General features: G+C 37.6%; 1 protein-coding gene across 2 annotated transcripts in view; it reads right to left on the bottom strand.

Annotated features, from left to right (window-relative positions):
- Positions 1 to 305: 305 nt before the first annotated feature.
- CCDC150 (coiled-coil domain containing 150) overlaps positions 306 to 21913 on the bottom strand; it is a 95024-nt gene continuing 73416 nt past the window's right edge. Inside the window, exons 16-28 of one of the 2 annotated variants that reach the window (XM_023217967.1) lie at positions 21134 to 21241; positions 20634 to 20696; positions 14744 to 14872; positions 13727 to 13896; positions 12717 to 12810; positions 11713 to 11882; positions 7084 to 7210; positions 3708 to 3902; positions 3235 to 3303; positions 2978 to 3139; positions 2148 to 2234; positions 952 to 1071; positions 306 to 658 (exon numbers count right to left, since the gene is read on the bottom strand). In XM_023217967.1, coding sequence (XP_023073735.1) covers positions 542 to 658; positions 952 to 1071; positions 2148 to 2234; positions 2978 to 3139; positions 3235 to 3303; positions 3708 to 3902; positions 7084 to 7210; positions 11713 to 11882; positions 12717 to 12810; positions 13727 to 13896; positions 14744 to 14872; positions 20634 to 20696; positions 21134 to 21241 — 1611 coding nt within the window. In that variant the 3' untranslated portion in view covers positions 306 to 541. Of the gene's footprint in view, positions 659 to 951; positions 1072 to 2147; positions 2235 to 2977; positions 3140 to 3234; positions 3304 to 3707; positions 3903 to 7083; positions 7211 to 11712; positions 11883 to 12716; positions 12811 to 13726; positions 13897 to 14743; positions 14873 to 19674; positions 20217 to 20633; positions 20697 to 21133; positions 21242 to 21913 lie in introns of those variants that run through there. The other variant, XM_023217959.1, reaches the window with a different exon arrangement.

The raw sequence follows: 21913 nt of genomic DNA, 5'->3' as shown, positions 1-21913 counted from the left end.
ATGACCAAGGAAGCAGTACATATAATATCTGAAATGCCTTATTTGAGAATAGAGATATTAGTCATTTAAAAGATACGCTGGTAATTACCCAACACAGAAGTGTGTCAGTTTGCAGGACAGTAGAGGAGTCTTTACCATTTTTCACACAATTCTATTTTCAGGGATTATCTGCTGCATGTTAGAGTAGGACATTTCATTGAAGCAAAATATCATATTGTTTAGTAGCAATATCATTTAGAACCTTGCTAAAAGCTTTTTCATATACTTACTAGAAAAACAGACAAGAATCATGGAACACCATCTCCTATCATAAAACAAATTAACATAAATTTATTGGGTGGAAAATGCAAAAAGGGACCAAAAAACGGGGTAGCTTTGTACTGATATAATAGTTCATAAAATGATAAACTCAGGTCCAAAATCTTCAGCCCACATCAAAGACTTCATGTTCTTATGACTCTAGAAACAGGGCAGCCCTGGCTGCTGGGCTCGTGGAATCATGGAGTGTAGCTACACATAAAGAACTCCCTTGTCAAGGACATCACTTCCTCTGTGCCTCACAGTGATACTTCTTGGGCATAGGCCTAAGATTCTGTTTTTTCTCCCATCGATGCAGAACAGATTGGTTGGACATGACATCATGTTTTACATCTTGGTCCTGTTGGAAAGAAAACACACCTAACACTGACTGTTCAAAGCTAACTGCAGCAATCTGCACCTGTTTTGCCTCTACACATGTCATGTATTCATGAAGACAGGTGATTCTAATCTAAAAAGTTTGTGACAGGTAGAACTTTGTAAGAAAAGGAAATTAACTGGTTTGCTAGCATTAGTGTAAAGAAACTAAAGATTAACAGAGAGAGTATCAAGATGATGAGAGAACTTTAGTAATTAGAAATCTGAGAAGCAACAAATAGAAAATTGCTTAAGGCATCCATGTCTTAATCTTACCTTTTCCTGCCACCTGTCTTCCCCAGAAGGCCTCTGCAACCGGTTTTTTGTCAGCTCAAGTTGTAGACCATCAAACCTGTGTTTAAACCAGCGATGGGCTTCTTCCAGGTTAGCTGTTATCTGATCATATAAATATCACCATTAAAAGACACAAAGAAAGAGTTACAAGTTTTTTGTGTATTAGTTGCAGAGATTTTTTACTTAGAAATTAAAAGACCCAAATTCTGACTGCATGTTCTTTGCAACCTATTTGCACAATATACTTAACAACCTATATATGAGAGTAATTTCTGAGGGAGGGGTTAAACAATGCATGCAGACTTGCTCCTTTCCATGCATTTGTTAATGTTTCCTGGATGTGAAGTAATGTAAGAGAGGACCCAGTAGAAAATTAAGAATGAAGGTACAAGATGGCTTTGAAAATGAAAAAAATATATGAACTCCTAAGAATGTAGTAGTTCATGGGCCAGGTGTAGTGGTTCACATCTGGAATCACAGCACTTTGGGAGGCCCAGGCTGGTGGATCACCTGAGTCCAGGAGTTCAAGACCAGCCTGGCAACATAGTGGAACCTCATCTCCACCAAAAATCAGCTGTGCATGGTACACCACCATGCCCAGCTACTTGGCTACTTGGGGGGCTCAAGTGGGAGGATCATTTGAGCCTAGGAGGTGGAGGTTGCAGTGAGCCAAGCTTATGCCACGTACTCCAGTCTGGTGACACAGTGAGATCCCGTTTCAAAGAAAGAAAAAAAAAGTATGATTTGAAATACCCCCTAAAAGGCTAATTTAAGTTTAGAATAGAAAAAGCAAACTCACAAATTAGTTAAATAGGGTCTACTTTACTTTTTTAGTTATTGATTGATTGAACAAAGAGCAGCTTTCATTAGGGTCATGTCAAATAATAATGCATTAAAATCCACACATATGCTGGTTTTTCCTCATATTTAGTAGGGAGATTTGGACTTCAGGTTTAATACTTTAGCATTGTGTTATCTCTCATCTATCATCAGGACACAGACTCTTAATCTAAAAATCACTTCTTTACAATAGAGACTACACTTGGGAAGTTATTGGTTTTTCCCTGTTGCATTCCTGACAACTCTGTTAATGAAGGATTTCACATTGACTTGGGTTGCTTCAGGGTTGTTGTGTTGAAGGGAACGTCTAAGTCTTTACGTCCATGGGTCTGGCTCACCTGTTCTGATTCCACACTGGCTTCTTTCAGCTTATTCTCTGTTGTCTCTTTACATTTCTTCAGGTGTCTGATAGTTTCTTCCAATTCCTGAAAATGTAATACAAAGATTTTTATAAACTTCCAACATACCATAAGGAACCAAATGCTTCACTGTTATAATAAATGGGCAACCAAATATGAAAATAGGATGGAGTGCCTTCTAACTTCAGGTGCTACCGATATATGAGATAAAAATTGTTATTTTTAGTTTAACCTATAGTCTACATATCTACATATGTGGATATGATTACACATTTTGATTTTTTATTCATGGATTCTGTGGAGGAAAGTGATTAATATCTCTTTTCAGAACTGGAGAGATACTTCTCATGACAAACCCTATTGAAAGACAAGAGCTCAGTGATCTCTTGAAGTCCCTTTCCAGTGATATGACGTTATGCTTTTTATTCATTTAGGAATACCTAAGAGTCCTGTAACAGCAACAGGTGTATCTGTGCTAGGAGAAGAAACAAGGTGTATAAAGTTCCTGAAAGGCTATGGAATTCAGTTCAGAAGTCTTACTTAGTAACTGATACTTTGCATATGTAAGCCCTAGATGTTCTTTAAAAACTGATGTTACTTTTATTAAACTGAAAATGGAGAACATTTGCCATATTCAAACTACAGTCTTCTTCCTAGATACTATTATTCTAAGGACTTAGCTAAGATAAACAACTTGTAAATATGTGTTGTCTTCTGTAGACTCTAGAAAGTCTAGGTGCAATACTGTTGGGCTTTGGCACATGTCATTTGCTGACAATCCTTAAGTTGAATCTTATGAAACCTTTTACCTGGCACCGATTCTCTAGCTCCTGCCTTATTTTCCGCTCTGCTTCTAGGCACAGCTCTTGCTGTTTATTCCGCACTGAGGCATCATATTGGCTTTTGGCCAACATCTGCATCTCTTTCTGCAGGTTAGTCATTTCACACACAAATCTCTGGATACTCAAAGACTGGAAGGATACAAAGACGGAGACATTTGGTGAACCCCCTCCAAGTCTGAGATTTTGCATGAAAGGTAAACACAGAGTGTATGGAAATCATCTACCTGTTCATAGTTTTTTTTCTGATATTGATCCTTAATTAGCTCCATTTGCTTCAATTCTTTTTCTATTTGCTAAAGTAAATGGAAAATAACATAAAAAGATGATCAGTGGAAAAACTGGCTTGCTCTTTTTGCCTATAAGATGAAAGAAAGATTCCAATATGAGACCCAAAGTTACCAGTTCCTGCTGAGCTTTCTTTCCCATCTGACCCACTGATCCCGAAAGAGCAGAGTCCAGTACAATCAACATGGAAGGGACAGATGGGGAACCAGAATGTGACACTGGCAGCAAATGAGAAATCAAACATTTACACCGCAGCGTCTCCACTGAAAAAGTCTCCCCAAAGGCAACTGGCTATAATTCCCAGAGAATACGTGGGGCTGGTAGGGTTCTAAAACCTGTCTTCCCCAGACACCACTGACTGCCTACATCCTCATAGGGTAGCCAGGAAGTGAGAAGAGGTTTCTCATACAACCTTCATCCTTTCTATATTCTGAGCATTATTCGCCTTAGCTGACAAGTGGAGCTTAATTTGGGTCTTTTGATTCTTTATTTTCTCCTTGTTACTTTCTAGTATTTTTTCTAGCTCTGTAAGTTTCTGTCGCAGCTCTCGGTTGGTCCGGGACACTTCCACTGATCTGAAGTTAGCTTCATCAAGGGCTTTCTTCAGCTTAAAACACAAGGGAAAAAATTGAAACATTTTTACTTTCCATCAAGAGAAGCTTACGTACTTTTGTCCTTATATTTTGTTATCTTTGGATTTTCTTTTAAAAAGGAGAGTTAGTGAGGCAATAATAATGTTTGATTAAGCAGATTTATGGAGCAACAGACCAAGTGGTTTTCATAATTTTTATCAATGAAGAACAAACGCTTTCTTGGAATAAAGAATGTAAATGTATATTCATCATTTGCATTTTAAGAGCATGGCTTTGGAGTCAGGCCTCTGTCCAAATATCACCTTCAGCACTTACTAGTTGCATGATCTGGGGCAATTAACTACCTTAAGCCTCCGGTTCATCATCTGAACAGTGTGTGTATAGCCTACTTCATAGAATACAAATAACAATTAAATTAAATTAAGTAAGATCATATAGAGAAAGAAGTAGAGTTTGGCACACACAATAATTACTCTGTGATTATCATGCTATAAGCTCTTCTCTGTCACTTGCAACCGCATTTCTGAAGAAATGAAAATGAATTATATGGCAGTTTATATAAATATCTGTCAAGTTATTGACTGTCATGGCATATATTTTTATAATTTTGCTTTTTGTTCTCAAGGATTTTAATAAACTTATCTCGTGAAAAAAACCGCATAGTAGTTACTTAAATAATTTTACAGAGTTCCCGTCCTTCTAATATGCCCTTAAACCATTGCCACTCCAAAACTTTAGGGAGAGGAGGCAGTTGAGAAGGGAGAAGACAGGAAGGTGGTATTCTCTAGGTCTGGTAGCATTTACCACAGCAAAGAGTGAAGTCAAGGATATCTGTACCTTTTCTTTCTACACTAGTTCCTTCTTTTAGATCCTAACTTTACACTACAGTCTTTTATTACTGCCCAACTAACTTCCTGTTAGATATTCCAGTTACCTCAATCACAGCCTTTCTAAAACTGGATAAGTACTAACAACTATCATTTACTTTGTAGTGATTATTATGTTCAGGTAATGTGATAATTTCTTTACAAATGTTTTCCAATTTAATTCTCAAGATAAACTTGAAAAATAGTTGTGATAGTTTCCATTTTATGACTGAGGAAACTGAAACTCAGAAATTAAGTCACTTACTTACACAGTAAATTAACACGTAGCTAATAAGAGGCAGAGCTGGGACTCAGGCAGTGCTCTGTGAGCCCACTGCTGCTGCCAACTTCTCACTGCTGTCACTCCCTCACTGTCACTGATCCTTCTTCAAGGATTTCATTTTGTAAGTATTCCTTTTTTTTTTTTTTTTTTGAGACGGAGTTGCGCTCTGTAGTCCAGGCTGGAGTGCAGTAGCACGATTATCAGCTCACTGCAAGCTCCGCCTCCCAGGTTCACGCCATTCTCCTGCCTCAGCCTCCCCAGTAGCTGGGACTACAGGCGCCGCCACCATGCCCAGCTAATTTTTTCGTATTTTTAGCAGAGACGGGGTGTCACTATGTTAGCCAGGATGGTCTCGATCTCCTGACCTCGTGATCCTCCCAAAGTGCTGGGATTACAGGCGTGAGCCACTGAACTCGGCTGTAAGTATTCTTAACAATGATCTCTGACTAAAGGTACATTTCTACATTTGGCACACCTTTATGTTCCCTAATTCTTCCATTAAAACAATTTGCTTTTTATAACATTTGTATTTATACAGTGCTTTGCAATTCACAAAATTGTTTTATATACCATTATTTGAGTTTGATTTTGTGAATCGTCTGTCAGTTGCAACTACTAAATATAACAAACTTGGTGAAACATAGACCAGCCATGCCAACCAAGGAATTATTTTAATCCCTCCCTCTCCAGGATACAACATTTAATGTCTGTCTGATAATTTTTTCTTTTTTTTTTTTTTTTTTTTTGGAGACGGAGTCTCCCTCTGTCACCCAGGCTGGAGTGCAGTGGCGCCATCTAGGCTCACTGTAACCTCCACCTCCCAGGTTCAAGCGATTTTTGTGCCTCAGCCTCCTGAATAGCTGGGATTACAGGCAAAAAATCCCAGCTAATTTTTGTATTTTTAGTAGAGATGGAGTTTCACCATGTTAGCCAGGCTGGTCTCAAACTTCTAACCTCAGGTGATCCACCTGCCTCAGCCTCCCAAAGTGCTGGGATTACAGGCATGAGCCGTCTTGCCCAGACTGTTTGAGGATTTTTCTATTAAAATGGGCTTTCTGACTTAATTATTTTCTATTTTCAACTGAACTACTTTGCTTGGCCCTAATCATCTAATACTCAAATTAACTGTTACAGTTTTCTTGAGTCTCCATGCCTCCAGTTTCTCTTCATTATCCTCTACTGTCCTCTGTTGTTACATTAACCTTCCTAAACTTATGCTTCTATCATACCACCCCCTGCTCAGAAACCCATAGTGCTCCATTTCTACCTGAGTTCACATCCAACATTTCTATAACTAATCCATCCATCAGGTGGTCCCATTTAAGCTAACACTCTTTCTCTAACATTTCCCAAAGTCTCTGCTCTTATCAAGAGAGGTTACTTTTCATCTGCTTGCATGTCCTCTTCACTTTTGTAAGTAAGCTTGGCCTGTGCTGTTTCGTAAGGTGTCCAGTCTGCCATCTCTGCTAGTCTCAATCCTGTACTCTCATTAAGCTTCCCTTCTTCTATCAACCAAATGGCCTAAAATAAACTTTCTCTTACTTTGAATTCCTTCAAAGTTGTACACAGCCTCTGCTCCCCAAGAAAGTTCTCTGATGTTTTCCCTATTTGTCTCATGTCCAGAGTGGAGATCCCAAACAAGGGTCATTTGGCACACACCAGGGCATGGACCATATCTTCTACTGTTTTCTGTGTCTCTCAGGACATGGTAGATGCAGAATAGATGCCAGTTAAGTCAACTGAGAAGACAGATGATTTCTCTTCTGTCTATCACATGGCAGTCTCCTTATTCCTCTATCCCTCTTGCTTATCACTCTGTGATGGAAAATCTCCCACCAAGGCCCACCTTTGCTGGGCAGAGAATTATGTCAGAAACTTTTTTCTTGTGTGCTGCTTTACAGAGAGGTCTTAATTACATCTGGCCTGCTGATCAAAGGGGGACGAGAGGAGTCAAAGGCCAACTGCAGCCATTCTCTGAAATCCTAGAGCTGCTTTTCCTCCTAAGAGGCATTCACCAAGAGAGAAACTTTCCTCATGACTCTATACCTCAGCCACTTCCCGTTGTGTCACTTTCTTTGCAGTTTCTCTCTCAGTTTGAAACTGCTTTCTTAGAGCTTCTATGCGTTCAGCATGCAATTCTGCTTCCACTTTGGACTCTTCAGTCATCCGGTCTCTGTTTTGAAGAAGAGAGGTGATAAGTCACCTTTAGAAATCATTTTAGGAGGTAAGAAAGTTTTGGAGGGGAGTGTGCAACTCTCCAAAAGGTATGTGATTTATAAACAAGCAGCCTATCAGTAGCCTGGTGAACCTAATTTGGAGTTCACTAACAGAAGAAAAAAGAAGTGAACTTACCTGTAGCATGAAAGAACATTAATTCTACGTAAAAATCATCAAACAGACCGGGCAAGGTGGCTCATGCCTGTAAATCCAGCACTTTGGGAGGATGAGGTAGGTGGATCACCTGAGGTCAGAAGTTTGAGACCAGCCTGGCCAACATGGTGAAACTCCACCTCTACTAAAAATACAAAAATTAGCTGGGCATGGTGGCGGGTGCCTGTAATCCCAGCTATTTAGGAGGCTGAGGCACAATTAACTCATTTTACCAACCAAATGAGTAAAACACTCACATCAAAGAAAAATATTGGAGGAAGCAGAAATACTTTAAGAGATATTTGCTTTTATCTTTTCTCTTGCCTTTGTCTTTTCAAACAAAACCATTATTTTAGCAAAGTGATTAAGACTATGGGTTTTGGAGTCAGCCTGCTGCTGTCTGGATTGTAATCTCAGCTCTAGTAAGATGATGTCTTTTTGCTAGCGCTATTTACTACTCAAATTTTAACTTGTAATAATATTGTTTCCTAATCTTTAAACTGAGAGCCTTAAATTAGATCAGCATTCCTAACTTGAACTCCTTGGTCAAGACCCATGATTAATCTTCTGAGGATGCTGGAATTCCCGGAAATAATATGCAAAATGTGTGTGTGTGAGGGATTGTAGTTGAGTCCATAGCTTCTGATTTTTAAAAGGATAAGTGACTCCAAAAAGGACTAAATGGATTTAAGCAATTACTAGGCTTCTTCCAGCTTTAACATTCTCTGATCCAGCTGATAATGACTTACTGTATGATTACTCTTGAGTTACTGGTTCTTTCTCAAAGGATAGGAGGAGCCTGCCCTGTCATGAAATCATCTTCATTTTCCCCCTCTCTCCTCCTGATCATCTCTTGCTCTTATTTGTATAAAATATCCATGTTCTCCATGTGTCTCTAAAAGCACATCTACTAATGGATTCAGTTTCTCCACTTGGCAGCATTCAGTGACTTGGTCTATACATGAGACTTGCAGGTGGTAACTTCAACTGTCCCTCCAGTACCCAGGCAGGAAAGTATCAATACACTTTGGTACATCACATCTAAAAAGTTGCTGACACCTGTCCTCAAGACACAGCATAAAGGGATGGAGATCCTGAAGTCACTGGATATAATTGTGGTTATTTCTTACATTCCCACACTCCTCCTCATACCCACCTCAATCTGAAAAATGAGCAAAAAATTCATGGAGATATAGAAAGGGAACAAAACCATCATTTTTACAGTGTTGTATTTTGATTTTCTTATAACTTTCTAAATTGCCTTTAAATTTATTGTGCTTATATCGAAATGATTAAGACTATAAGTTTTGGAGTCAGCCTAATCCCAGCTCTAGTAAGATGAAGTCTGACCTTGAGTATGGTACACTACCTTCCCCTGCTTGTTTCCTTATCTTCAAAATGGGAATAATAACAGTAACCACCACCATGGGGGTAATAGTTTGTACTAAAGGAAATAATGCATGTGAAGTCCTTAGCATATTACCCAACATATCATGAGCATGTAACAGATGTTAACTACTGCCATCATCTAGCTCTAAAAATTCAATTTCTAAATTTTAGATTTTTTAATCAAATTTTTTATTAACTTTAAATTTTAAAATTTCTCTTAAGTCTCTACCTCTGCCCTGAGCCCCCACATAGCACTTCAACTTCAACTCTTACTTTCTTCTTCTTTTTACTGTGGTAAGAACATTTAATATGAGGTCTACCCTCTTCACAAATTTTAAGCATACAATATAGTGTTGTTCATTATAGCCCTATGTTATACAGCAGATCTCTAGAATGTATTCATCTTGCTCTTTTTTTTTCTAAGGAAAATAGCAGACCATCTACCAATCAGCCTCCTCAACAGTCTTCTGAAGACTCACCCAGCTTCTGCTTCCCTCTAGTCCCAAAGGAAGAAATATCCAATCTCATCTTTAAAGATAACCCTTCCGCTTCTACTCCCTCTTTCTTCAGTTCAATCGAGTTCTTTCCCATAATCTTTAATCATGGTCCAGTTCCTCCCATTCCAAAAACAGGACAGCAACAGAATGACTTTTCTTCATGTTATACCCTTGAGCTGCTATCTGACCTTCTTTATCTTCACCATTGTCCTCCTTGCCTGCCTTTCCTCATCAATCACTTACTCCTTGTGATCTTCTATATCTACAGAAACTGGCCATCTGGAGGATGATTGTGATACCTGTTGCAAAACCCAGTGGTTTCCTCTCTGGTCTCTTTGACTGTGCAGCATCTGACTCACTTGTGTTTGACTTTGGTGATACTACATTCTACTGATTCTTTCCTTACCTCCACTAAATGCTCCTTCTCTGGATCCTTCTGTGGCCTCTGTTCGCCTTCTACCTGAAATGCAGCACATCTCCAAGTTCTGACCTTAGTTCTCTCTATATACTTTTCCCATGGCAGTCTAACCCACACCAAAGCTTTAGCGTTTATCTTTTTATGTTTTTGAGATAGAGTCTCACTCTGTCACCCAGGCTGGAGTGCAGTGGCATGATCTCGGCTCACTGCAACCTCTGCCTCCCAGGTTCAAGCGATTCTCCTGCCTTAGCCTCCCAAGTAGCTGGGACTACAGGCATGCACCACCACACCCAGGTTTGTATTTTTAGTAGAGAGGGGGTTTCACCATGTTGGCCAGGATGGTCTCGATCTCCTGACCTCGTGATCCACCCACCTTGGCCTCCCAAAGTACTGGGATTACAGGTGTGAGCCACCATGCCTGGCATTTAGCTTTTATCTTTATGGAGATGAATTCCAAATAGTAGCCTCTTCTTAGAACTAAGCCTACAGTTCTAAGTCTAAATTAAATAATTGTACCTAAAACCCAACAAGTTCTCCAAAACCTGCTCTGTCTTCCTAACCCTGTGCACTGATAAATACAGTTCTGCATATGATTTCAGGAGGTTGAAAGATCTCAAGCATGATTCATCTTTGATGAAAATACAAACTGTTATCATAAGCAGTGGCATAAAGGTAAATCCTGAAGCAAATGCTGCAAGGAGACCTCTAACTCTCACCTCATACTTTTCCTGTAAATGACCTAATTATATTTTTTTCTCCTTTGGTTTTGTTTGTTTGTTTTAAGCAGTAGTGGCAGGGACTATATTTTATAGTCACTAAATAATTTTCAGGCTTTGAAACAATTACTAGCTGTCTAAATCATAATTACCTAAACTGACACTGGAGAGTTTTAAATGCTGCTGCCAACAACTACATAAACACAATATGGAATGGTCTTAAGGCAGTAACATTTCAGCTGAATGTAAAATTTGCAGAGATTATATATCTGGAAAATACCATCTCTGCTGTAGCTTATACCTCTTCCCTGTATCAACATGCTCACTAATTGAAAAGAATAAGTATCTAGGCTGAGAACAGTGGCTCATGCCTGTAATTCCAGCACTTTGGGAGGTTTAGGCAGGTGAACTGTTTGAGCGCAGGAGTTTGAGACCACCCTGGGCAACATGGAGAAACCCTATCTCTTAAAACAAAACAAACAAACAAAAAAAAAAAATTAGCCAGGTGTGGCGATACATGCCTGTAGTTCCAGCTACCCAGGAGGCTCAGGTAGGAGAACTGCATGAGCCCAGGAAGTAGAGGCTGCAGTGAGCCATGATCACACCACTGAACTCCAGCCTGGGCAACAGGGCAAGACTCAGTCTCAAATAAATAAATAAATAAATAAATAAATAAATAAATAAATAAATAAATATTTATAAAGGAATAAAGATCTACGTGCACACTGCATTTCCTTTAAGTATAAATTTTCATGGGATGCTATTAATATCTAAATATTTACCTAGGTATAATTTAAGGCAAAACTTTAGTCATTTGACCTGAACTGGATAGGTCTGATCTAAGTAATCTCGGGTCAAAACTGAAAACATTTAATGGCTTAACATCTGTTTAGATGGAGTCATTCCACCCAGGCTGATGTTTTTTCTTGTCTAAATCATGCCTTTAAAGGACATATAAGCTGTTAATAGGAAAACCTTCATAGAAACACGCAAATGTCCCTTCTAATCAATATTCTTTAAGTTTTCATTTAACCTTTGAGTAAAGCAGCAGCTAGATAGTGAATGAAGGAAGAGCTGAGAAGGACAGTCAAATGATCATGCTCTAGCCAGCTATTACCTGCTGGTGCTCAGCTATGCCTGGTTCGTAACATGGCTCTGCTGGAAGTACTACGGCAAAGTAGGAGAAAAGAGTTTAACTGATTTATGTGAATGAGCCATTTATGTGAATGTGACTTACTCCTCCAGAGGTGCTTCCCTAATTTTACTGTGACTATACTGCTCTTACCTGAAGGTTTCCAAATTCTGTCGCTCAAGTTCTTTGCTTTCCAGTTGCTCCTGAATGTGATCTAGCTTTGTTTGCAGATGACTATTTGTCTGGAGAGCTTGTTCCAGACTCACAGCAAGTTTCCTGTTGTCTTCTCTAGCTACATCTAGAGATTTTTGTAGAGATTCAATCTGAAAGAGAGAAGCATGTTTTCAATTCCACTGTAACAGATAGATGCAAGAAGTCCGTAACACTGTGTAAACACTCCTCACATTCTATCATCAAGTGCCATTGAAACAATAATTAGTTGGAACCAGAAGCAAAGATTCCAGGTGCCTGGAATATATATATATGTATATACATATATGAATGAGAACTTATTAGAGACACTGCTCAGGAAGCACTTAGAAGGCAATAGGAAGGGCATGCTCCACTGGTCACCAGGGAGCTTTGGAAAACAGACCCAGCTTAATTTATCCTAATTTTTAAAATTTTAAACTAAATTCCCCTTCCTGATCCTATGACCTTCTGGTCTCACTCCCTTGAAGAAAAAACCTGTCCACTGTTCCTTATAGATTCTTACAGGAAAAAAACCCTTATTTATGAAATATCTATGTGTATTTTACATACGTGCATATAGATACGTATGCATGTATGTACATACACCTGTGAGCACATCTGTGTATAGGTGACTCCTTATTAATAGTGGGATCACTCAAGCTATTTCTGACAGACTATATTTTCTAAGCCCATTAACTTCTGAAATTTTTTGTGCATTAATAAATGAATAAAAATGTAGACCATATAAGACAAAGAGATTAGTCATTATTGTGGTACCGGTTTGCCAATAAGTGACTCATTATAAGACAGGTCAATTCCCCATTTGTAGATATTCACTGTCCAAAACTCAGACTGGATTGAAAAAAACATTTACCTGATTGTTTCACTGTATTTTCCCCAAAACAGTAATATCCCAGTAAAACTAAACATATCAATGTTATCATTTTTTAAAGCCTGGCCCCAACCTCACTGTTGTGCTGGTCCTCCATGACAAGCATCCTGGCCTGCCACTGGTCCACTTCAGCTTCTAGCTTCTGCACCCTCTGTTGATTGAGATCCCTAAAAATAAAAAGCACAAAATGAGTGACTACAGAAAAGAATCATCTAGGAATGATATCATTTGGGAGTTACAGAACACTTTTCTTCTAAGAAGCTCAAATAGCATCATACGTATATATCACTAGGAAATGTCACTAGTAAAAAATATATTGCCTTTACAAAGATTGGCTTGCTGTTGAGATTTTTGCATCTACATATAACAGCCACTTATAAAGTTATTGTGGATAGTATTTTTAATACCATTCCCTTGACGTTTTAAAAATGCAAAGGCAACTTTTAAAAGATAAACAATATGTAATGTTAAAAAAAGAAAAATGAAAACTCACTTGTTCTTTCATAACACAGAGGCAATATGCCCTATTAAACTCAGCCCGTTTATTCTGAGGAATAAATTTTTATTAATAAAAGGAAATTTTATTTAATTTTTGAAACATTCTATGAAGGAATTTACTTATTAAACATGGCAAGAAGTGGTTCTCAGGATGATTCACCTACAATAATTATTAATCTTGAAACAGGATAGTAATAAATGGATAATTAATTCAAACTAAAGTATGTACTTAGTTTCCATTATCTTGACAATTACTATTCTGTAGAAGCAAGAACAGAATTAGGTTTACATGGTGCAGAAAGCAAGGGTAAAACAACAGTACAGCTAATGAATTTCTAGGATATATAGTCTAGAAATTCCTTCACATCACTACACAACAGGGGCATTTTGAATTTTTGGAAATAATATTTATTTCTAATTCTAAATTTTCTCTAATTTAGTAATTCTTTAAACATATCATTTTACAATTTTTTTTTTTTTTTTTTTTGGTAAAGGAAGCTACGTAAAGTGACTTCATTTATTGACTTGACACTGCTCTTTAGTACAATGCAGCAATACCAATGACAGGAAAAAAACCACAGGTACCTTTCTTTCTTGAGGCCTGCAATCTCTGAATCCCTCCGCCCAAGCTCTATTTGTACTTTCTCCAGAGCACCTTGCATTTTACTGTGAGAAGCCAGCACATTCTCCAACATGATTGTGACTTTGCAGTTGTCTTCTTTAGCTTCTGCCAGTTGTCGCTGAAAGTTTCCCACCTAACAGAAAATGAAACAACACAAAGACATTTGATCCTTTCTGGTTACTCTTCTGCTTATGGATCTCATTACTCCCAGGAAAGAGTATGGAAAGCAGACAAGCAGACACAGTAGGATGCTAGGGGGAATAATTAAAGTATATTTTATTTTTAGGTGGTTTTTTAAGTTATTGTTGAGAAAAAGAAAAGCTGACCCCCAGATCCTATGGTGAACTCTGCAGCTTCCCAACTATGGTCATGTTACAGCATACACATTAACCAGCACAGAGGTGGTGCCAGGCTGGCCTCTCAGCTGACTTCTGATGGGGTCAGGTGAGAATAATACATCTGAAATGCACTGGAATTATCTGAGAAAAAAAGACTGTAAGAAAAAGCAGAAGCTGCTGAAGAATGAGGTAACTCACAGCCCTCCTCAGAGAGACAAAACCTAGCACTTGCTGACAAAGAGAAGTTTGGGATGTGACCTCTATTCCCACTAAGCACATACACACTGTTAAGGAGAAAGCATCACAGAAATCTTATATCACATTAATAAAACATAACTATAAAGGTTATTATTACCAAGATCAGATGTGTTTCAACAGAAAAAACTGACTTTCTCTTTTGAGTATTTAAGACAAAAAGTTAAAAAAAAAACATTGAAAGTTATATATATATATGTATCATGTATTTTTAAGGGAAAAATTTTAAACTATTCTAAAATTATCTTTTCTCTAAAAAAAGAAATCCTCCCCTGATCAATCGTTTTTCTTACTAATGGAAGCAAGAAAGCAAAACATATGGCTCATGAAAGATTTCATAAGTGCTTCTTCTCAGTGACAGACGGTCAGAAGGGACTGATTCCTTGCCTTCTTGTTTTCCCTATCCTCCACAGCCTCGAGGTCTTCTTTCAACTTCTGACTCTCTTTCAGGGCTGCATTACGACACTTCACTGTTCGGGACAGCTCCTCTTTACTTCTTTCAAGAATAGATTTCACCTAAGTAGGAAAAAAGAAACAATAAATAACATTACAAATCAGTGACTAGAATAAGACATAGAAATTTAGAAACAAAATTTTAAATGTTTAAATATATTTATTCACTACTATAAATAAAACCCATCTTTATTAGCTGCTTATTTCTTTAAAGGAAACTACAATAAAAATATCTGCATGAATAAACATAGACAAACCTAATATATTAATCTCTATGAAAACACAAAAATAGGGAGAATAAGACTATCTATAAAGCTGAGATGTAAAGTGGGAAAGAAATTATTATGAGGCTAGCTTCCTTTTGAAAATGTAAATGCACAAACATTATAAAAGCAAAGATGTGTAAGTACTAAATAGGGTCAAGAAAATAGTGTTACAGCAGAATGAATCCTAATTGGAAGTACAGTATTAGAACCTCATATCCTTGAAACAGTTTTGGTAGAGCCACACCAACAGTTCAGATAATCACACTATTTTAAATATTACTCTTTTTAAACTTTTTATTTGATAATTTTAGGCTCATAGGGTGTTGAGAAAATAGTGCAGAGTCCAACGTACACTTCATCCTTTTTTTTTTTTTTGAGACTGAGTTTTGCTCTGTCACCTAGGCTGGAGTGCAATGGCATAATCTGGGCTCACTGCAACCACCGCCTCCTGGGATCAAGTGATTCTCCTGCCTCAGCCTCCCAAGTAGCTGGGATTACAGGTGTGCAACATCACATCAAGCTAATTTTTGTAGTTTTATTAGAGAAGGGGTTTCACCATGTTTGTCAGGCTGGTCTCGAACTCCTAACCTCATGTGATCTGCCTGCCTCGGCCTCCCAAAGTGCTGGGATTACAAGCGTAAGCCACCAAGCCTGGCCTCTTCATCCTGCTTCTTTTGCTGACTTCTCATATTGCTGTAGTTCAACATCAAAACCAGGAAATTGACATGCATACACTATTGTTAACTTGACTAACTAGATTACTTATTTATTCCATTTTTGCCATTTTTTCAACCTTCATTCATCTATGTGTGTATGCGTGTGCATGTGTATGCACACAGTTCCATGCAATTTGATCCTTTTTACGTATTCACATGACTGCCACCCCCACAGTCAAGACACAGAACTGTTCCATCATCAGAGAAGAATTCCCCTGTGCTATCTCTGTATTCGCGCTTCCCTCCAAAAACTCATACTGTCCTCTGGCAACCACTAATTTGTTCTCTTTTCTTTCCCGCACTACACTGATGTACAGTGATTTGTTCTCTATTTCTACAGTTCTGTCCTTTCAAGCACATTACTTTAGGCTAGGCATGGTGACTCACGCCTGTAATCCCAGCACTTTGGGAGGCCGAGGCGGGCGGATCATGAGGTCAGGAGATGGAGACCATCCTGGCCAACATGGTGAAACCCCGTCTCTACTAAAAATACAAATAAATAAATAAATAAAAATAAAAATTAAAAAAAAATAAATTAGCCAGGTGTGGTGGCGGGCACCTGTAATCCCAGTCACTTGGGAGGCTGAGGCACGAGAATTGCTTGAACCCAGGAGGCGGAGGTTGCAGTGAGTCAAGCTGGATCACGCCACTGTACTCCAGCCTGGCAACAGAGCGAGACTCTCTATCTCAAAAAAAAAAAAAAAGTTACTGTAAACATTTAATACATTTTTGAATAGGTAATATATGATTTTTCTTTTTTAACACCTTTTCTGAGGTCTAATTGACATACAATAAGCTACATATACTTAAAGTGTGCATTTTGATAAGTTTTGACACATGCATAAGACTTTGAAACAATTAAGATATTAAACATTTCCATCATCTCCAAAAGTTTCCTTATGCTCCTTTGTTATCTCCCCCCTTCTGTCTCTCTCTATTCCCACACTCCTACTGATTCTCACAGGTAACCACTGATCTGTTTTCTGTCACAATAGATTAGTTTGTATTTTCTAGAATTTTATATGGAATTGTATTGCATGCACTCTTTTTGGAATAACTTCTTTAAGTCAGTGTAATTATTTTGAGAGTCATTCAATCTGCTGCATGTATCAACAGTTCTTTCTGTTGCTTAGTATTATTGTAGGGGCATCACAATTTAGTTATCCATTCACCCGGTGGACACTGAAGTTGTTTCCAGTTTTAAGTTATTAGAAATACAGCTGTTGTGAACACCTGTGTACAAGTCTCTGTGGAGACATACTTTCATTTGTCTTTGGTGAATACTCAGTAGTGCACTGTCTGGGTCACATGGTGGTAGTATATTTCACTTTTAAAGAAATTCCCAAACTATTTTTTAAAGTGGCTGGACTAATAATAGGTGTGTGGTAGTATCTCACTGTGATTTTATTTGCATTTCCCTAATGACTAATGCTTAACCTCTTTTCAAGCACTTACTAGCCACATAACTTTGCTGAAGAAATTATCTGTTCAAATTTTTGCCTATTCTTTTTCTTAGGTTTTCTTCTTGATATTTAAATTTTAAAAATTATTTTTAATACCTTCTGGAAACAAGGCTTTAATCAGAGATGTGATTTGCAAAGAATTCTTCCCAGTCTGTAGCTTGTCTCTTCATTACCTTCATGTTTCTGAAGAGTATAAGTTGTCAATTTTGATAAACTCCAATTCATCGCTTTTGTCCCTTTATGGATCATGGTTTTGATATCAAATCTAAGAAATCTTTGTGTAATCCAAGATCACAAAGATTTCTTTCTACGTTTTCTTCTAAAAGTTTTACAGTTTCAGGGTTATATTTATATCTATGATCCATTTTAATTTTTATATATTTTGTGAGGTATGGAGCAAAGATATTTTGTTTTTGCATATGGATATCCAATTATCTCAGCACCATTTGTTGAAAAGACTATCTTTTCTCTGCTTTCAGTTTTGTTGAAAAGAAAATGTTCATAAAACTATTTTGGATAGGTAGTACATCCACATTATTTTTAAAGTACAAAAAGATTAAGTGAAAAACATCCCAGCCACCCAGTTTCCTTCCTCAAAAATAATGTTGCCATTTTATTATGTCATTTTAGACAGTCTATGCTTATACAAGTGAATGCATACGTATATATTCTTTATCTCCCCACCTCTTTTACATCCAAATAGTAAAATACTACATATACTCTTCTGAACTTTTATTGTTTAAACCTTATTTTATATATATATATATATATATGTGTGTGTATATATATATCGAAGCAATATTGCAAAACTATGGATACAAACTATTATTTAGCCAGTCTCTTATTGATGAGATTTTGGTTGCTTCCTCTGTTGCTATTAGCCAACAATACTTCAGTAAGTGACCCTGTATATATGTCATGTGTACAAGCCAGTATATCAGTAGGAAAAAGTCCTAGTAGGACAATTGTAGGGTCAAAGTTGTGATAAATATTGCTAAATTGCCCTCCATAGGAAGTTGTACTGTTTCATAATCCCAATAGTAACAAAGGAGGATGTCTTTTCCCCACATCTACCTCAACATTATAAAACATCCTTAAACTTGAACCTGTAACATTTAAAATACTTAACTTTTTCTAAAGAAAAGGATCCCAGAAAAGTGCAAAGGATGGCAACTTACAGCTCCTGATAATCTACTGAATTTTGTTCTAGAAAAGTATACAGGAATATCATTTTTAAAATTCTACCAGTTTTTTAAGTGTATATTTATCAGTATGTATATACACACACATATAAATGCAAAAGTGCCACTAGATGTTTACAGAAGACATCTAAATAGTAGTGAGGCAGGAGAATAGGGTTTGGAGGCAGGGAACTTAAAGCCAATCCATGCTGATTTCCTAAAGGTGAATCAAGGAAAATCACCAAGGTCTGGGGACAGGGAAAGTGAGGCCGATTTGTGCTGACTTCCCAAAGCTGGATCAAAAGAAAACGCCTGGGTCTGGGGACAGGGACCCTAAGTCCAATTAACACCAACTTCCAAAAGCTACACCAAAAGGAAAAACCCCATCTCCCCAGCAAGTAGCAAAGGATCAAAGGCTACTACTCTCCCTACACTCCTCCCACTTCCACCATGTCTCAGATAGAAAGGGAGAGTGCCTTGGATTGGCCACAGGCGGAGCATGGGCCATCCCTTCATCAGCACAGGGCATCAATTCACCTCAGCCTTTAATTAGCCACAGGCCAAATCCTTCATCCAGATAAGAGGGTAGCCACAGTGACCTCAAAAGGTGTACTTAAAACCCAGAAAACTTTGTAAACTTGAAACCCAGAAAACTCCACACCCTATGGAGTTTTCATCGCTTTAATCCCTGCTTTCACTGCTTCCTTCGTCACTTTGTGCGTTTTGTTCAATTCTTTGTTCAAAACGCCAAGGACCTGGACAACTCACAATCACAGCCCTCCTTCCAGTAATAGTAGCCCACTCTAGAAGATAAGCTATAGTATTTTCTATTTCTAAATATCAGATAAAGATGAATGCTCTAATAAGTTTTCTCAAGAAAATATTTTCCAATGTTAAATTTCTTGGGGTTTCTTGAATTAATTTATTTCTATTTGAAAATGAGGCTTTATCCAAGCATTTTAGCTCAAATGTTAAGATTAGGTAGAAATTTTGACTTTTTAAAAAAATCAAAATTATATAAAAAACTCAGTAGTTACTGTTATGTCAAATTTTCTATGTCTAAAACTAATTATGTGATGGCTAGGATAATGGTTTCAATCTATATTAGTCTTTTTTCTGTTTGTGAAGAACCTTATTTCCTAGTTACTCATATCTTCAAGCATTATCTTTCTGGATTAATACTTCATTCTTGTATACATTTAAAATTTCCTGAAGATTTAATTTGTGGTCTTCACTTACCGAGTCCCGTTTAAGAAAATTTGTTGATTCATCATTTACTAAAGGTCTTGAGGCAAGAATCTCTATTTTGCCTTCCAGTCTTCCCTCCATGGTTTTAATAGCATTCAAAAGAGTCTTTAGAGAGATCCTAGAGTCTCCAATATCCTGAGATGTTTTCACAGAAGGCAGGTTAGGTGCAAAGCTCACACGGCGTGTAGAGTTTGGAATAACACTAGGCAAACCAACTGATGACGTTCTCTCCTTTATACTGTTTACATGGGACCTAGAGATTTCAGGGGATTTTGAAGATGCAGGCCTCTCTGGAGATTTTCTTTTTCTTAGAGGCATCATCAATTATTAATAAAAACAATAAAATCAGCTAAACCTACAGTTATTTTTCAAGGAATAGCCACTTTACTAGGAGAAACAACACAAGCAGTGTTCTAGAAGGAGCCGTAATGGAAAATATATTTGAAAATGTGTTTCTCCGCTTTCAGAGTGAAGAGATCACACTGTAAAATATGACCCAGCAAAGAAACAGACCTTACGCCAACTTCCCTGTCAGAGAGCCCCTGTTAGAGAGCGCATCCAATGAGGCCCTTTAACAACTCTGTGACCTCATCACTCATCAGCAGAGTCAAGTGGTTAGAATCCTATGAGTATTCCATTTGAAAACTATTTTAGTTCCTTGGTTACCAGGGGTATAGATACACAAATATCATAGACACAGAAGTTAATATGCTTTTATTAAGACTTAACAATTTAAAAAATAACCTAATGATATGCATGTTAAATTTGTAAATAATTGAAATGAGTCACTTTCTTCTGGTAACACCTTCCTGAGGTATGTTCTTCACTAAATGTTTTTGTTATCTTGCTTAACTTTTTCTATTCATTTGTTAAAATATTATGTGACCTATGAAAGGTTTTTAGCCTCAAGAGCCACCATGCTGACAAGTAAGCACTTTCATTACCAATACCTCTTTCAGGTGAGCATCTGCTTGTTGCAGGTGTACCCTCTTGGCACTGAGTTCTGAGTTTGCCTTTAATTCAAAAAAACAAGGATATTTGTTCCTCACAACTGCCAAAATTTGTAAGGCTCAAGTTCAAAAAGCACTGCCTTTATGAAAGCATTTCTCACTGCTTCTACTCATAATCATGCTCCCTATAAATGTTCAGTAATACAATCTATTTTTCTGAAAAGCGTAACTTTCTATTCATAATAAAGTTTATGGAGTACATTTCCTAACTATAATAAGCAAGCTGAATGTCTCAATCCTGCTTCAGGTATCTTTACAATTTCTGAGGCTTACCAGAACCTTGTATGTACTAGGTGCTTGAAAAACAGTTTGTTAAATTGAGTCAAGTGACAGGATATTTATCTTTCTGGGATTCTATGGTAAAGTGGGGAAAAAGACATCAAACAATTTCTTAAAAATGAAATATAGCAGCAATCTGCTTTTGTAGATATTAATCACACCTGAGCATATTTAGTCTGTAGAGACTTATTCATCTTGCGTAGATGATCATTCTGTAAGCTGGTGTCAGTAAAAGACTGTACTTGTTCTTCTAGCTGTTTAACTTTTATCTAGAGGAAAAACAAAAATAAGAAAAAAATGAAAAACAAAGACATTTAAACATATATATTTACACATATTTATATATTCCAGAAGGGGGAAAAAAGGTCAAGTTGTAAAAAAAAAAAAAAAAAAAAATTACAAAGAATCCTTAAAACTTGCAAAAAGCAATCCCAAGTTTAATCATGCAAAAAATAATGTAGACTCTGTAGCCATTTAAATGTGCTGAGATAACTCATTTGGTTTCTAGTGCTTATAGGCCTCCAAATGGACATGACTCATGAATATAACAGTGAGATTTTGTGGCTAATATAATTCAAAAATTTGCTGCCAATGTATTTGAATTGTGGTACCTGGCATTCAAAACCCTTTTGAATGTGTATAATTAGAACTGTCGGCCGGGTGCGGTGGCTCAAGCCTGTAATCCCAGCACTTTGGGAGGCCGAGACGGGCGGATCACGAGGTCAGGAGATCGAGACCATCCTGGCTAACACAGTGAAACCCGGTCTCTACTAAAAAAATACAAAAAACTAGCCGGGCGAGGTGGCAGGCGCCTGTAGTCCCAGCTACTCCGGAGGCTGAGGCAGGAGAATGGCGTAAAACCCGGGAGGCAGAGCTTGCAGTGAGCTGAGATCTGGCCACTGCACTCCAGCCTGGGTGACAGAGCGAGACTCCGTCTCAAA

The sequence above is a fragment of the Piliocolobus tephrosceles genome, chromosome 11, assembly GCF_002776525.5.
Source record: "Piliocolobus tephrosceles isolate RC106 chromosome 11, ASM277652v3, whole genome shotgun sequence".
NCBI classification, from domain to species: Eukaryota; Metazoa; Chordata; class Mammalia; order Primates; family Cercopithecidae; genus Piliocolobus; species Piliocolobus tephrosceles.
Note: the sequence above shows the minus strand (reverse complement) of the source record. Positions and strands in the feature narration are given on the sequence as shown.